Raw genomic sequence first — 17,500 nt, 5'->3', positions numbered from 1 at the left:
TTTTGTTGGAAAATCCACGCTACACAGAAGAGATTGGTCGCCGGTTCCAGAATCTACTGCTGATCATAGTAACCGATGTGTTTGAGGAAGCGAACACGGCGACTGCGAAGAAGAAAGCTGCGGAAGTGCCTACTGTGGAAAGTTGGGAAAAGCATCGAAGAAAATGTATTGCACTGTCTAAGCTGATCACGCTCTGCCCGGACGTGTTGAGGTGTGTATGTGCGTGGGCGGATGTTTAGTTCCATATTTTACTTATTCAATTTATGCCGAATTTCTTTCAGATACTCGATGCATTTCTTTCGCAACAATCCAGCCCCGTTTGCCCATACCGTGGAGGAGCGTGAATATATACCGAAACCAAAGCAACGGAAACAAGCTGCGAAGCCGGTTGCGGACGATGCCACTGACAGCGATCTGGAATTGGTGCGCTGCTGCTATCGCTTTCTGCTAGCCGATACGGTTTACTATCGTGGTGCATGGGATTGGTCTGCCTTTTTTGATCAATTTGATTGTAAAGGATGTCCTCGCAAACGTTACTACTGGAATCGGATCGTAGCAATCGTTACTGGCATGGCACAGAGTGAGCTGAATCTTCTCGACGAAGGCATTCCCGTGGAGGTCATACTGCAAGAGACAGACCATTGCAATCCAGAGATGGCCAATGACGTGGATGAGGCGAATTCATCGATTACACCCTCGGAATGCACCGCTGGCAAATTACTGTGGCACTATAAAAGCAATATCATCACGAACATTGGTGATGTGCTTTTGCCCATTTTTGATCGAGACAATTACGATTACTGGCAGGATGCACGGAAGGAGGACACACATAAATTGTCCGAGTCAGATTTGGTAGTAAGCTTGACTTCAACGAAGCTTAATTTGCGAAGCCTTGCCTTGGGCGTGTCCTCCAGAAAGGCTATCTGTCTTTCTGGTCCAGTTGGTAGCGGTAAATCTTCACTGGTCGAGTACCTGGCCAAAGCAACGGGACGCGTTCCACCGAAGGGCGATACTGCACTGCGCAAACGGAAAGTCCTTATAGAAGAGCAAAGCAAGAAGCGGAAAAGTGCAACTAACACCACAGCCGGTCCCATTGGAACGGAATGTAATGAAACGATCGAAATAGATGTGGATGAAATTCGGAAAGGCGGTGCTAAAAATGGATTCCTACGGATTCAACTCGGCGATCAAACGGATAGCAAAACGCTACTCGGTCAATACCGTTGCACGGATACACCGGGAGAGTTTGTGTGGCAGCCGGGAGTACTAACGCAGGCCGTTATGTACGGTTACTGGCTCGTGCTGGAAGATTTGGATTCGGCCACGCAGGACGTATGCACGGTATTGACGAATTTGTTGGAGAACGATCATCTTAGTGTACCGGGCTTTCGTGATTGTTTGCGGATTGCTCCCGGTTTTCAACTGTTTGTGACACTACGCTCCGGCGCGAAGACCAGTGCATCACAGGTCCACAGTAGCTCAACGTACAGCCTGCTAGAAAAGTATCTGTACACGGTTAACATTGTGCCACTGTCGCGAAAGGAACTGAGTGACATTATTTGCATACGCTACCCGAAGCTGCGTACGGTGGCAAATCGTATCGTGGACATTTATTTAACGTTTTCCAGTGGATGCCATACAGAGGAGGATGAGGAGATGTTAATCAACGAACAGTTGTCCATCCTAGAGCCACAGAAGAAGACAGGTAAACCAGATGCGATAGCAACGGGGCAGGAGGATGCGTTACCAAAGTTTCAAACGGTTAGCAACGAAAATCTGGCGACGCTGCCCAGCGCTGGTACGAATCGGCGTCTCGTATCGACGCGCGATTTGATTAAACTTTGCCGCCGTTCGGATCCATCGTTTTCGGCCACCAGCGCCGAGTGTGCGTACTTTGTGTTCCAAAATGCGGTCGATGTGTTTTGTTCCCATCTGGCCCATGGTACCGCGCGGACCCAGTTGATAACAGGAATAGGTGGCAAGATTGGTATTCTACCGAGTCGCTGTGAACACTTGTGCACCGAGTACAAACCAACGGTCGAAGTGAGCGGTGCGAGCGATATCCGTATTGGACGCGTTGCAATGAAGCGCAGCGCAGCATCAGCTGGCTCGGAAAACGAGGAAAATCAAGAGGATGAGGAAGAGTTCGTGCACAAACGCCAGAAGCTCGATCGTACAGCTTCATCGCGAGTGAAAACGGTTCAACATCGAGCAGGGTACGATGAACCTGCGCCAACGTTCTCGTTCACGCGACCTGCGGCATGCCTGTTGGAAAGGATTGCTGTTGCAGTTTCCCAAAACGAACCCATCCTGCTGGTCGGTGAGACGGGTGTCGGAAAGACCAGTTCCGTGCAGTATCTAGCGTACCAGACTCACCATAAACTCGTGGTGGTTAACATGAACAATCAATCGGATGTTTCAGATCTGGTCGGTGGTTATAAACCGGTCGATCTGTCGTTCGTCGTAACACCGCTGCGATACGAATTCGAGCGGCTGTTTCGGCGGACTTTCAATGCTCAGAAGAATGAAAAGTTCCTCGGCAACGTGGCTCGCTGCTATGGTGCAGGAGAGTTTGATGTACTGGTAAAGTTGATGTTGAAAATTGCTGAAAAGGCATCTCAGAAAAAACCGGGTGTGGATGCTACTGGCATGGAAGGCGACCGCGTAAAATGGAGTGCATTGCAGGGGAAACTGCGAAAGTTGGACGCTCAGCTAAAGAATTCTGTAAGTTAGCACGCATCTACGGAATCCTCTAAATTCTCCTTTTAATGATTCATTCGTTCTACTTTGTCATTTTAGATCAATGTTTCCTTCGCATTTATTCCCGGTTCGCTGGTGAACTGCATACGGAACGGAGACTGGGTTCTGTTGGATGAAATCAATCTTGCTTCGACGGAAACACTCGAGTGTCTCTCGACAATTCTTGAACCAGACGGTTCAATAGTACTACTGGAACGGGGAGATTTCGTACCGGTAAAACGCCATCCAGACTTTCGCATCTTTGCCTGCATGAACCCGAGCACGGACGTTGGCAAAAAGGATCTTCCGGTCGGTATACGGAACCGCTTCACCGAATACTTTGTCGATGAGCTGCTGGCAGAAAACGATCTGCTAATTCTGGTCAACGACTACCTGTCGTCGTCCGGCATCCCGAAGGTGCGCATCATGAACACGGTGAAGCTGTACCGGCGGCTCCGTGCTATGGCACAGCTCGAACTGAACGATGGGCTCGGCAATAGGCCAGTGTTTTCGCTGCGTACCCTTTGCCGTGCGTTGTCAATCTGTGGTAAAAATCTGTGTGGTTCAATCGATCGTAATCTGTACGAGGCGTTCTGTATCAGCTTCCTCACGCAGCTCGATCTGAAATCGCACTCGATCGTGCTGAAGTGTATCCAGGGTACGTTACTGCAGAAGGAGAGCGGTGGAGTGATTGCATTGAATCAACCGGCCATACCACGACCAAAAGTGAACGCCGAGCTGCAACTCAACTTCGAGGGTTACTGGATCGAGCAGGGCCCACGTGAAGTGCAGCAATGTGAGAGTTACATTCTTACGGACAGTGTGCGGAACAATTTACGGGATCTTGCGAGAATTATTTCGATCGGAAGACTACCGGTGCTGCTGCAAGGTCCTACGTCGGCCGGTAAGACCAGTTTGATCGAGTATATCGCGAAGCGCAGTGGAAACGTGTGCCTGAGAATCAACAATCACGAGCATACGGACCTGCAGGAGTACATCGGCACATACGTGGCGGATGTCACCGGAAAACTCACGTTCCGGGAGGGTGTTCTAGTGGAGGCAATGCGCAATGGCCATTGGATCATCCTGGATGAATTAAATCTGGCACCGAGCGATATCCTGGAAGCGCTCAATCGCGTACTGGACGACAACCGTGAACTGTTTATCCCTGAGACGCAGGTGGTGGTGAAAGCACATCGAAACTTTATGCTTTTCGCTACCCAGAACCCACCGGGACTGTACGGTGGTCGTAAGATGCTTTCTCGGGCGTTCAAAAATCGCTTCATCGAGCTACACTTCTCCGACATTCCGAAGCCGGAGCTGGAGGTGATTCTCGAACGTCGCTGCCGAATCCCTCGATCGTACGCCGTGAAGATGGTAAAGGTGATGACGGATCTTCAGCTTAATCGACGGAGCACAACGACGAAACAAACGTTTACACTGCGCGATTTATTCCGCTGGGGCAATCGTTATACGTACGCCGATCCGAAGCTACTGGAAGATCGCAGTTACGACTGGAATCAGCATCTGATCGATGAAGGGTACCTTGTGCTTTCGTCCAAGGTGCGCAACGCTTACGAAACGGAAATAATCCGTGAGGCACTCTACACCCATTTCCGGAAGCGGGTGGAAGAAGCTAATCTATTCACCCTGTCGGCTACTACGTCCAAGGTAACGAGCACGATACTAGAGCGCTTGATGCAAGCAACTAAGGTCGGCGAACAAGCGAATATCGTATGGACGTTCGATATGCGCCGAATGGCGGTATTAACAGCTAAAGCCCTCCAATTCGATGAACCGGTGCTACTGGTGGGACCAACAGGATGTGGCAAGACTACGGTATGTCAGCTACTGGCTTCACTCGAGAACCGTAACCTACGCATCCTGAACTGTCACATGCACACCGAGGGTGCCGATTTCCTCGGTGGACTCCGTCCGTACCGTGCGTCCGATGAATCGAAGGAAACAGCGAATGAAGACACACAATCTCAGAGATTGTTTGAATGGTCCGATGGACCGCTGGTGTTGTCGATGCAGGAAGGTGGCTTCTTCTTGGCCGATGAAATATCACTCGCTGAAGATTCGGTCCTTGAGCGGTTGAACTGTGTGCTCGAACCGGAGCGCACACTATTACTGGCTGAGAAGGGTGGCATAGCGGAATCAAATCAAGCGCAACCGGCGGATGGATTCGTTATTACGGCACGTGAAGGCTTCCAATTTCTGGCCACCATGAACCCGGGTGGAGATTTTGGCAAAAAGGAACTGTCACCGGCTCTACGCAATCGACTGACTGAGATATGGTGCCGAGCTACGGACGCCGAGGACGATTTGACGCGGATAGCGGAGAATACACTGCGCCGGCTAGTGGTGGCCAGCGAGGAAAACAACTGGAAAACGAGCGTCGCGGGTCGTTCAAACTTTGAGGCAATCGCACGCGTCATCATTAAGGTGGTAGCCACCTTGAAGCGTTCGATCGAAAAGCTTAATTTCAGTATCCGCGATGTGCTGGCATGGGTGTCGTTTGTGGCCAAGAATGGCCCCCGTGTGGGACTGCCGGAAGCACTGATCTATGGACTCGAGACGGTCTTTCTTGATTCACTGGAGATGTTACCGTATGAGACGTACGAAGAGATCATTACGATTCGACGACAAATGCGACGCTCCTTGATGGGCCAAATGAAGCAACAGTTGAGCTGGGATGGCAAGGTTAATCTTGCCACCATCGATCACGATCACACCAAGGCTGGTGTCGTAATCGAACGAACGGAAGATCGTTTTGGGATTCATCCGTTTTACATTGAGCTAGAACGAACAGCGAATCACCGATCATTGTCGGAATGCCAGTCCGATTTCATGTTCACCGCACCAACCACTCAGCGCAATCTGTTCCGGCTGCTGTCCGCTTTAAGTCTGGAGAAAGCAATCCTGCTGGAAGGGCCACCGGGTGTGGGTAAGACCTCGCTGGTGGAATCTCTGGCACGTACCATTGGTTACGATTTCGTACGCATCAATCTGTGCGAGCATACTGATTTGGCCGATCTCTTCGGTACCGATCTACCTGCCGACGATCGGTCGCTCGAGATGGCTGAAGCGACTGGCGATGAACAACTGGAGACTAATGGTAACGGAGCGGAGCGACCTACACTTGGATCTTTTGTATGGCGCGATGGTCCCCTGTTGGCGGCCCTGAAGGCCCGCCGTCACACGTGGATTCTGCTGGATGAGCTGAACCTTGCGCCGCAGAGTGTACTGGAGGGGCTGAACGCGATCCTCGATCACCGGGGTGAGGTGTTTATCGCGGAGCTAAACAAAACTTTCCGACTAGGTGCCAGGACGCGTATCTTTGCGGCACAAAATCCACTGCGACAGGGAGGTGGACGAAAGGGGTTACCACAATCGTTCCTCAATCGTTTCACGAAGGTGTACCTACGGAAACTGGAACAGCGCGATCTGTTGCACGTGGTCGAGGGAAAGTACAAGGAACGATTCCAGCAGCTTGAGGAACAACTTACCGGAGAAGTTACGGATGCGTCATCGTCATCATCGAGCAGCTATTTCGATGTACCAGCAACCTCATCCAACGGTTTGAGGTTCGATCTGGCTGAACGAATGGTACGTTTCTCGGAGCGAATAGAGCAAGGACTCGCGAACCTAGAGTTCGGTTACAAGGGTGGTCCCTTCGAAGCGAATCTGCGTGACATTCTGCGTTGGTGTGAATTGTTGTTCAGTGAAAGCTGCGGCTATAACATGCGTCAATCAACTCAGGGAGCTGTGGATCGCAAAAGTGAGCTGTTGCTTGTGCTGTTCGAGAAGATGAGGCTCGTCTACTATCAACGCATGCGTGCCGAGCTTGATAAACGATACCTAGTTGCGACGTTTTCGGAAGTATTCCACTGCGACGGCCATGAGCTGGACTGCATCTCGCAAGATGTCGGCTTATATTGGACGGATGATCGAGTGTATCTTGGTGATGTGGTGCTAAAGAAGGGTCATTCCGTTGAGCAACCGGTGCAACAGCAAACAATAGCTATCGGTGGTCCATCCGCCGGCAACGCGACGCTCGTGCTGTCTAGTCAACTGGAGCAGCTAAAGAGCTTGACCGAGTGTGTGTTACTCGAGAAACCGGTGATTCTGTGTGGTCCGAGCGATTGTGGCAAAACGAAGCTGATCAATCTTCATGCGACGCTGGCCGATGTGCACTGTCAGGTTGATACGATCGATGATTCGGTGACCGGGAGCTTCCAACAATTCGATTTCAATCGTCACCTGGAGGAGGTTGGTTCACTGGCTGAGATGCTGGTACGGCGAACGGCAAAGCAATCAGTGCGATCGAGGGCCGATGGCAAGATCCTCCCAGAATTGATCTCGTTGTTACAGTCGTGGGAAAAGTATCAGAACCTCAGCGAGGGAGCTATTGGTAAGTAGACCGCAAGATAAAGAGATGCTGCTATCCCTCAGGACAGGTAGTAATGTTATCTGTCTTACAGCCTTCGCGACCAATATTGCCGGATGTGAGCAATCGGGTGAGATGATCATCTTCCGTAAGCGACTAACGGCTCTGCAAAACGTTATCAACACGCTACAGAGGACTGTCCGACTGTTGGTCGACTCGCCTGCGACACTTCAACGGTTGAATGGAATGCTACGGGTGTTGGGCAAGCTGGATGTGCTTTCACGCCAGGTGCAAACCCTTAATACCGGTGGTCACTTTGAGTGGGTCGATTCGAAGGTAGTGAAGAGCATACGCAACGGACAGCACATTTGTCTCGAGCACGTGAACCTTTGTTCGTCAGCCGTGCTCGATCGACTGAACCCGGTATTCGAGCCGCACGGTACACTGCTGATCTCGGAGAAAGGCTCCATCGGGGGGCCAACCGATGGTGCTGGTGAAGATGACTCAGAAACGGAACTCGTCCATAGACACCGCAACTTCCAAGCATTCCTTACCCTCGATCCCAGGAACGGGGAAATCTCCCGAGCGATGCGCAACCGTTGCGTTGAGCTTGCCTTCGAAAGCCGTGATGCGTATGGCGAGGATGATCTACGAAAATTGATCTTTGCCGGAGGTATCCATGAGCCGTACCTGATCGAAGCCTGCCTCGACATACACCGTGAGCTGCGCTCGGGATCACAACTGGATCAATCGTTTTATCCATTCGGAGTAGCACATCTGGTGCGGCTGGCAAAGCTGGTAGCGCAGAACATTCGTAAACAGGGCACACGACGAAGCATTGAATGTCTGAAGCTCAGTGCGGTAGACGTTTACGTACGATCCTCGAACGTGGATTTGCTTGGCTTTGGACTGGAATACTACAGGAACTCGCTGAAGGAAGCGATCGAGAAAGTGATCGCATCCATTATCGTTCGCCGGAGTGTAGCGAGGCTCGACAACATGACGCTACGGGCGAACGATTTGACGAAGATGACACGCATCAAGCTGCAGGCGGAACCGTTTCTCGCATTACTGCGAGGCTTCAGCGAAGGAATCGATAGTAAGCGTGTATTGGCCGATCTTTCATCGCGTTTCGCAGCCAATCATATCACAGTTAGTGAGTGTACGTTGAAGTACTTATTGTACTTCCTCTACGAGATCAGCTCGGTGGACGATGTCAGGATGCGCGCTGCATACCTTGAAAGAGGCATTGAGGAACTGAAAATCGCAGAACCGATTCAGTCTGTGTCCGTTACTAAGACGCAAAAGCTGCAAATGAATGTTGTGGATGTCAAGAGTACAGTAGAGAAGCTGTGGAATAATGCAGCACCGACTGAATTGGCTGCTAGTCATGATTTTGCCTTCAAAAGTCGAGAAGAAGTTCGAAATGTTAAACAGGAACTGCAGGTAGCGGAGAAGCAAGACCAGAAAGTGAACCATTCTTCAGACATATACTCCACTGCTCGCCTAGTACGTGAGCTCAACCAATCGCTTTACAACATAATACAACACCTGGTACGAGACCAATCTGCGGACGCCAATAACGACCTGCCATGGAGTCGTACGCTATTTCCGCGGATTCGTGATTACCCGGCAGAAAGCAGCGAGGATAGTCGCGTAGTGAGCTCTCAGTTACTGCTTCACTCCATTGTTGATCCAATCGTGGCCGAACCGATCACCAAGCTGAGCCAAATCGATCTACTGTCCTACTCGAAATCCGTCAAGGAGGAACTTATCAACGATGGAATCGGTAATGGACTGCTGCTCCGATTGTACGAGTTCCTTACCGGTTACCGGGCAATGGTGGAGCGCACGTTACGCGTGCTGCCAATGGACGATACGCTGTACATTAGATTGATTCTCTCGAATCTCTGGGTAAACCGGCTTATCGCACTGTCCCACGAGAAGATGTACGAGCATAAGGAGCTCAAGGGCGGATTACTAGATAGTTTGACATTATACTTCCAGTGGATCGAGAAGCACTGTTTGCGTTTACTGGCCCATGACGGTACGGCAAAGGAACACAATGGTGATCTTCATGAAGCCCTTCGCCAATCGATTAGCGACCTGAGTCATCCGTTAACGGCGATACGGAAGGCATACGGCAAAGCTTGTTTGGAGTATCTGCCACTCTACACCACCGAACAGATCGACGAGTTTACGAAGCTGAACGAATTAGATGCAGCATTGAAATTAACGCCGAAGCTTGGCAAACGTCACTCGTACGATGAGTTTCTGCGCCGTGTTGCCTTGTTACAGGATTACCGAACGATCGATCTGAAGCGGCAACTGGTTGCCCAGCTGGCAACAAGATGGAACCAGCTAGTAGCATCTGGGATCAGCGATCAAAAGGCCGATGATCCAAAAGATCCACTGGAAGGCTTGTCGAACGTAGACTCGTTGAGAACATTCTACCACCAAACAATGCATCGCAGCACAATAATGTTGACTAGCGAGGGATGTGAGACGCAGGTTACGAATGCGATTGAACCGTTTTTGGAATTCGCGAAATCTCTCCCACAACCGGAATCGATTCCAACGAGAACGAGCAAGTTCGATCTAGAATGTCTACCCGTGTTCGAGTACTTCCTGTACAAAGCATTGGTTGCATCTCGAGTGGTCGGCGAAAAGCGAAACGCCAGTAGTAACGATTCGTTTATTCGAATGGACTTTGTGCTTGCTATACGATCGCTCGGGCTTGATGCCTTGGCGGCGGTGAAGAAGCTTACCGGACATGAGCATCGTGTGGCACTGGAAGCATACGGCGAGCTCCAGATGCTAGTTAATCGAGGAAAAGGAGAAGAAGTATTTGCGGAATTACTAAAAATCATACCACCACAGCTGTATCGCAGCCTAAGCTCGTACTGGCATCAGTTTATCAGTTCGCTCGAGCGTCTAGAACTTACCTCCCTGGCTGTACAGCGGAACGTTTGCCACGGAATCGAATCAGGAGCAACATACGATGAACAACAGCAAAATACTGACGATAGCACATTGATGTCCGGCAACAGCTTCCATGGTGCTCTCCTGACAATGAACAGTTTGGCCGTGCTGCTGAACGATGGTTCCGGTGTGTTCCGTGTTACTGGATTCGGAGAGCTTCCGGAATGGCGCCGTACACTTCGCACGCTCGGATCCATGCTCTGGTGTAATTCACGGGCGCTTGCAGGCAGCTATCAGGTGGAACGTGCAGCATTGAAAGTGGCTAGCAGCACTGCAGCCAAGCTACTGAAGGAACTTGATGTGATCGTGAGTCGATCATCGATCGATCGATTCGATGAGAACTGTGAGCGGCATCCGTTCGTTAAAGACTTTCTGTTAGTGGAACAGATGCTCCGACAGTATCTTTATCCCGAGCAGGCAGTAGAGGACGAGTCTGACGATGATCGAGATCGTTGCTGGAGAAAAGCCTCGATGGTACGAGCTCTGACGGGAGTACTGGAGCTCAATGTGTACGTATTTCTACCACTGCTAGATCCTGTGGAGAAGAATCGACTTAAGCAACGCTACCTGGAAGAAGACATTGAGCTGCTGAGAACACTCGTTCGCACATACGATTGCATGGCCATCACGATGAACTACCAACGGTTAGGAGAACACAATCGTCGTCTTTTCACGAATGAAATCGAACGATTGCATGGTACGCGAGCGCAACTGACTCGCAAGGTTGCACTTCGTCCAGAAGATGGTGGTAGCGCTCGGTACGCGGAGCTAGTCCGGGATGTGAACAACTTCCTACTTTCCTGCTGTCATCCGGCCACACTCGGAACGTTGCTTAAATCTATTAACCAATGCCTAGATTATGCGCTGGACGCGCGGCAACCGGGTGCCTCTAGCAATCGCAACCATACGCCAGCATTCTTGCAAAGAGTCGGCGAGCTGATCACCCAGATCGATCTTTGGATTGACATTGCGAACCAGTTCGAGCATCACACGCTGAAACGCTTCGAGACACACTATCGCGACTTCCTGGCACCGCTCTGCAACTCGATCGTAACGCTGCGATACGGGCTGACCGGACTACGGCATTGTTTGGCCGCTCGTAAGGTAACGATCGGCCAGAAGCCGGACGGTCGATTCTACGATCTTGATGAGGATCGAGCACTGCGAAAGATTGCGGCCAAGTTTGTGCAATTCCCTTGCACCAAACAACTAGATCTGTTTGACGATCGCCATAAGGTGAACATCTACACGGTGCTGGAGAAGCTGGCCCATCCGGAGCAGAGCTATTTCCGGCTGCTGAAAGCACGGTTACAGGAGGTAGGTAATCGTATTCGTGTCGAGCGGTTCTTTGGGGAGCGTTCATTCGCCGAGCTCGATCAGATCGTGAACGTGTGCAATCAGGTGTGGCAAAAGCAGGAATTGATGCGCCGGAAGCGACAGGCCGAGGAGGACAGTCTCTACCAGACCAAATCACACTGTGAGGAGGAAGATGAGGAGCTGGTGGCACGGCGCGAGATACACGAACTGTTCCCGAGCTACGTGGACGAAGACTTTGCCGATTTCATCCAGAACGACACTTTGGAACAGGTGATCAAGCCAATCAAGTCGGATGGTAAAGTTTCCAAAACTGCGGCCGATACGATCGGCGATGAGGATTATAAGCTGATCTGCGAGAGCTTCATCGAGCTTATGGCGAAACATTCACGATCGGCTCACTATCACCCGGAATTGCACACAGCACTGGATGCCTCGACCGGGTCTACTGCTGGCGTTCGTCAGGAGGGATCACACCGGCTCCTCGCGATCGATTTTGTGCAGCCTTTTGAAACGAAGCTAAGCATTTTCCACCAGCTGGTGCAAAAATATGAACCGTACATAGGCAGTGAGTTCGATGAACTGGCGTACGGTGCACTGAGCTTGGCCGTCGGTCTGCTGCAGGAGAAGTACGATGATCAGCAGCAACAGCAAATGGTAGTGGGTCGTGTCGAGCGCAAGGGAACGAAAACATCGCCACCGGCTTCGCAACCGACAAACTACAACTTCTACAGCGACGCCAATATTCCGGAAGTGTTGCAGTGTGTCGGTGTGCTGGAGAAGATCGAGGAACGAGTGCGCCTGTTGCTGAACGAATGGCCCGATCATGCCGTGCTGAAAGACATTCTACTGATAATCGAACGGATCCAGAAGCTGCCAGCTACGGCACCGATTGTTCGGTTCAGCACCGGATTACAGTTACTGCGGCAGAAGCTCGACGAATGGAATGCCGTCGCTCACAAGGGCAATAATGTGCGCGATCTGGAGCGCGATGTGGTTGAGCACATTCACCGTTGGATGCGCATGGAGTTGCAGTACTGGCGTGATTGTATGTCGCGTACGCAGGAGCGAGTCCGCTCGAAGGCCTACCGGTACTGGTTCTTTATGTACAATTTGTTGCACGAGTATCTGCAACATGGTGCCAGCCGGAAAGGCCAGCTGGCCACGTTGCTGGATTATAAGAAGGTAGAGAAATGCTACGGCGAACAGGAGATTTTGGACAATGAGGAAGAAACGGGCCAGTCAGAGGATACGTCCGACGGTAGCGTATCGATCGAGGACGTTATCCGGGTGCTAAAACAATTCATCGAATCATCTAGCTTCGCCGAGTACGCCACGCGGCTTCGAGTGATGAAGTCGTTCGAGCAATACCTGTCGCTATTGCCACCGGGCGAAGGACTAGATGCGTGCAAGCGAGACACACTGATAGCCGCACTGTACAATGTGCATCTTTACTTCAGCCAATTTACGGACGAAATTGAAGAGCACATCCGCTCGAAACGGGCACCGATCGAGAAGAAGTTGAAGGAGTTTGTCAAGATCGAATCGTTTAACAAAGACCTATCGTACTTTAGCATGCGCAACAACATCGCCCGAGTGCACCGGCAGTTGCACAAGTTTTTGAAAGAGTTCGAGACGGAAATTGTGGCCCGGGTTGCTCCGATCTTCACCCCGAAAGATCCGGCTCGCGAGCTAAACGATGCTGATGAGCAGAAGGTAAAGGTGCTACGTTCGGAAGCCAAGGTTACCTACTACATGGTGGATGTCAAGAGCTTCATGGCATCCCGGAAACTACTGGAGCGGTTCTCGGCCATGACAACGGGAGAACCAACTAGCGCAACCGATCACGATACGAGTAGTGACAAGTCGGTGCAGTTGTTCCAGAAGATCGATCGTTTCTTCACGACGGCCCGGAACGTGTGTCGTGAGGCGATACTGCACGCACCTTTCCCCACGCTCGTGTACAGCTTGGATAACGTTTTACACGAGCAGATTGATACGATCGAATATTTGCGAGGGCTGGAGGTGGACCGATCTTTGCCTCGACCCAAGCAGAAGTCACAAGCGAAGCAAATCCTGAACCAAAAACGCAAAACATTGGCCGATTTTTACAAAACACTGGCACAGCTCGGTCTGAGCTATCGGGCGGGATTGATGGAGGTAGCGATCGGTGGAATCGATCCGGTGGATGCGACGATCGCTCCGTTTAGTCTTGAGCTTCTCACGCATGGATCGCGTTATCGCAAAGTGGATCAGCACATCGTGTTCCTGAATGATAAACTGAACTTGTACTACGCAAAGTGTGTGTTCAAGATCAAAATGCTCGGTAAGGTGATGCTGCAACCGGATGCCGATATCGGTGGCGCGATCAACGTCGATCGCATCAAGGGCTTCTCGATCGATCTTTTCCTGCTGGTGCAGAACCAACGGAAGGCATTGGCTGAAATGGTTCGGAATGTTTCACAGTTGCGCCAACAAATTGCAGACCTATACCAGCTGCACAGCTGTCTGTCGGAGAAGGATGCTGGCCTACCGGATCCTTCCAAGCAGGATTCTCTTTGCTTCCGTGAGTATCGTCACAGGCTGGACACGGTACAGCAATGTGCCTTGGATGGGCGTCTTGTGTTGGAACAGTTCCAGTTGCTGCTTGCATCAGCTCCGAAAGAGTTGCAGGAGGAACTGCAGCTGTTCGAGGCTGCCAACGGTTCGTCAAGAGATGCCGGTTGCTACTATCGTGATTCAATCGAGTTTGGTACAATCGAAAAGCTGTGCCAAGCGGCACTTCGACAGACGATCGAATTGAACGATGATCTGGCGAAGGTGGCCAACGAAACGTACCTTTCGCGAGCTCGAGTAGAAGTGTTCGAGGTGAAACTTGCTGCTATAACCACCCAGCTGGAGGCACTGCGTGAAGAATTCCTTCTGTCCGGTTCTGAGAATGGCGATGTTGAGCGTGCAAGCTACTCCGTTTATTCGAATTCGATCAGAGAGCTATTGGATCGCTTTGAGCGCTATAAACGGGCAGAAATGGTGGCACCATCCAGTGCCAGTACCGTTCAGAGTCAATTGGATGAGGCGAGCGTAAATAATGAGATCGAAAACATTATTCACTCGGTGCTGATTGCAATGCAGACGATCTATAAAAAGTACTCGCAGAAAGAGGATCCTTCGGAGCAGGAAAAGCCAGTGACAACGCCATTGGGCGATGGTGAGGAAGACAAGGAGGACGATCAATCACCGAACGATCTACAGGAGCAACATTTGAAGCAGAAAATCAATGCCGATCTGCTGGGTGATCTGCAAACGCTCGCTATACCGCGAGTGGTAGGCAAGCTCAGTGTTTTATTACGCCAACTTGAAGTTGGCGATGGTGGTGTGGACGAGGGGGACGAGGAGAAAACACGTGTGCGTACTACGATCGTTAAGCTAACCCGCCTGGTACCGATGCTCGAACAGTTCAATCTGCTGGTCGAGTACTATCTCATACAGCAGCTGGGTGCGCACAAGATAAGCACCAAGATGCTGTCGGTCATGCTGACCGTGTTCATCGAGCTTGCGACGAAGGGATTCTGTGTCCCGAAGGATCTGCTGGGCGATGAACCGCCGGATGATCAGGGCGGCCAGCAGGAGGACGATGATCGCGATAAGGGCGACAAGTTTGGTTTCGAGGATGGCGAAGGTGAGAAAGATGCTTCGCATAAGATCGAAAGTGAAGATCAGCTGGATGATGCGCGTAAACCTGGCGAAGACAAGGATAAGGATCCGCAAGACGAGAAGGATAACAAGGAGGAGAAGGGTATCGAGATGAGTGAGGACTTTGAGTCCAAGCTTCAGGATATGGAGAAGCCGGACGGATCGGATGAAGAGAACGAAGAAGACGAAAAGGATAAGGACGATATCGATAAACAGATGGGCGAGACGGAGGAAGGGGCCGAAAAACTGGACGATCAGATTTGGGGTGACGACGAGGAGGAACAACCGGAAGAAGAGGATAACAGCATGGAGGAGGAGGAGGATGGTACGGGTTCGAATGAGAAGGATGAGCGGCATAATGATCTTAAGGGTGCTGAAAAAGAGCAGAAGCAGTCCGGCGAGGAGGATCAAGAGCAGGATGGTACGGACGCCATTGAGCAATCGGAGGGTACCGACGATAAGAAAAAACAGAAACCGAAGGACGTGAACGATATGAAGAATCAGGACGGGGAGGAAGAAGAGGAACAGCAGAATCCGTATCACAACGAGCTGGAAGAACCGCCACAACCGGAAGAGTTGGATATGGATGCCGAGTTCAATTTGGATGGTGATAAGGATAGGCAGGATGAGGAGGAAGGAAAGGAACAGGAGAATCCATTCGATATCGACACCATGAAAGACCAGGTAGAAGAGAGTGAAGAGAAGGAAGAAGACGATGGCGCTGGCGAAGATGAAGCGGAAGGTGATGAGCAAAGTAAGAAAGACCAGCAGGAGAATGGAGCGGATTCTTCGGATGAAGAAGAACCCGATGGAACCGAAAAGACGGCCGATGAACCGGAACCGGAGCCAACCGAAGATGAACCGACGGATCCGCTGCAACCTCCTGTCCCCGATGAAGAGGGACCAAAGAAAGACGAAGAGAATCCAGCTGGGGAGGAAGATAAGAAGGAAGAAGATTCACAGGATCAACCGCGGGCCGACCAGAATGATGATGAACACCGTGAAGCGCACGACAAGCGAACGGAGGAAGATCGAGTCGAGGCGATGCCAGATGCGGAAAACAAGGGAACCAGCGATCAGGTGGCCAACGATAAGCCGGAAACCCAACAGGAGCACGAGCTGGATGAGCAGGATACGGGAGAGGATAAGGATGGGACCGGGCAGGCGGAGAATGAGCAATCCGATACGGGTCACCGGGGGATTGCGGAATCGAAGGAAACCCGAACACGAAAAGAAGAGCAACAGCAACAACAGCAGCAGCGGCAGCAGCAACGCCGCAAGCAGGGTAACACGGATGAGGATCGCTCGCTGGGTGATCCGGATAAGGCCGAACAGAAGCGGCTGAAGACGGTCGATCAACTTAATCGCGAGGATCGTAAGGACAGCGAAAAGCAGGAAGAGGAAGCGGAAGAGGATACCACACAGGATGAGTTCCAGCATGTGAAAGATGCCAAGGATACGGATAAAACGACGATGGACAATGCAACCGAGGAGCAGTCGAAGCAGTTGCAACACCAAGATAAAGACGATGGAAAAGAGAAGAACGAAGAAAATCCCAATCCGGACGAAGAGGAGGAGTGTGCCGATCAGCTGATGGAGCAAGACGAACTGGATCAGCCTTTGGAGGAGCAGCCGGACGTTCTGGAGAGTGAAAAGAACGAAAACAACAAGGATAAACCATCGAAGAAGGAGGAACGGACAGCAAAAGAGAAAATGGAAACGACGGAAAATGTGGAAATCGAAGGTGAAATCGTGCCAACGGCGACGGTCGCACGGAGTGACGATACCGTGGCACACACCATGTAAGTATATCAATGGAAGCCTTCCTGCTCTGTGGACAATGATGGATCTGCATAATAATCGCTTTCTTATCTCCCGTTACAGCTTCGAAATACTGCACGACGTAACACTCCCGGATGAACCGAGCACATCGGAATCGTTGGAAATGCGTAAGATGGTCGAATCAGAGATGCAGAAGTCGATCCTCATGGAGGTTGGGCAGGGTGGTGATCATGAAGCGTTCGAGCAGTGGCAGCAGATCTCACACAAGATGCTCCCGAGTGCGCGCGATCTATGTGAGCAACTGCGACTGATCCTGGAGCCAACCAAATGCACCCGTCTGAAGGGTGACTATCGTACTGGGCGGCGCATCAACATGAAGAAGATCATCCCGTACATTGCGTCCCAGTTCCGCAAGGATAAGATCTGGTTGCGGCGTACGAAGGCGGCCCAGCGAGACTACAAGATTACGATCGCGATCGATGATTCCAAATCGATGGATCACAACAACTCGAAGGATCTAACGCTGCAAGCGATATCGCTCGTGTCGCAGGCGCTTACGCTGCTGGAGAGTGGTCGGTTGAACGTAATGTCCTTTGG

General features: G+C 51.2%; 1 protein-coding gene across 1 annotated transcript in view; it reads left to right on the top strand.

Moving 5' to 3' along the window:
- The window catches only part of LOC125957383 (midasin), an 18,483-nt gene that overhangs the window by 333 nt on the left and 650 nt on the right, over positions 1-17,500 (top strand). The window contains exons 2-6 of the mRNA XM_049690045.1: positions 1-211; positions 282-2,724; positions 2,800-7,156; positions 7,227-16,923; positions 17,006-17,500. The exon at positions 1-211 is cut by the window's left edge and continues 46 nt beyond it; the exon at positions 17,006-17,500 is cut by the window's right edge and continues 301 nt beyond it. Of these exons, the coding sequence (XP_049546002.1) occupies positions 1-211; positions 282-2,724; positions 2,800-7,156; positions 7,227-16,923; positions 17,006-17,500 (17,203 nt within the window). The remainder of the gene's footprint in view (positions 212-281; positions 2,725-2,799; positions 7,157-7,226; positions 16,924-17,005) is intronic.

Source organism: Anopheles darlingi, chromosome 3 (genome assembly GCF_943734745.1).
Source record: "Anopheles darlingi chromosome 3, idAnoDarlMG_H_01, whole genome shotgun sequence".
Lineage (NCBI taxonomy): Eukaryota > Metazoa > Arthropoda > Insecta > Diptera > Culicidae > Anopheles > Anopheles darlingi.
This window is presented reverse-complemented; position numbering and strand designations above follow the sequence as displayed.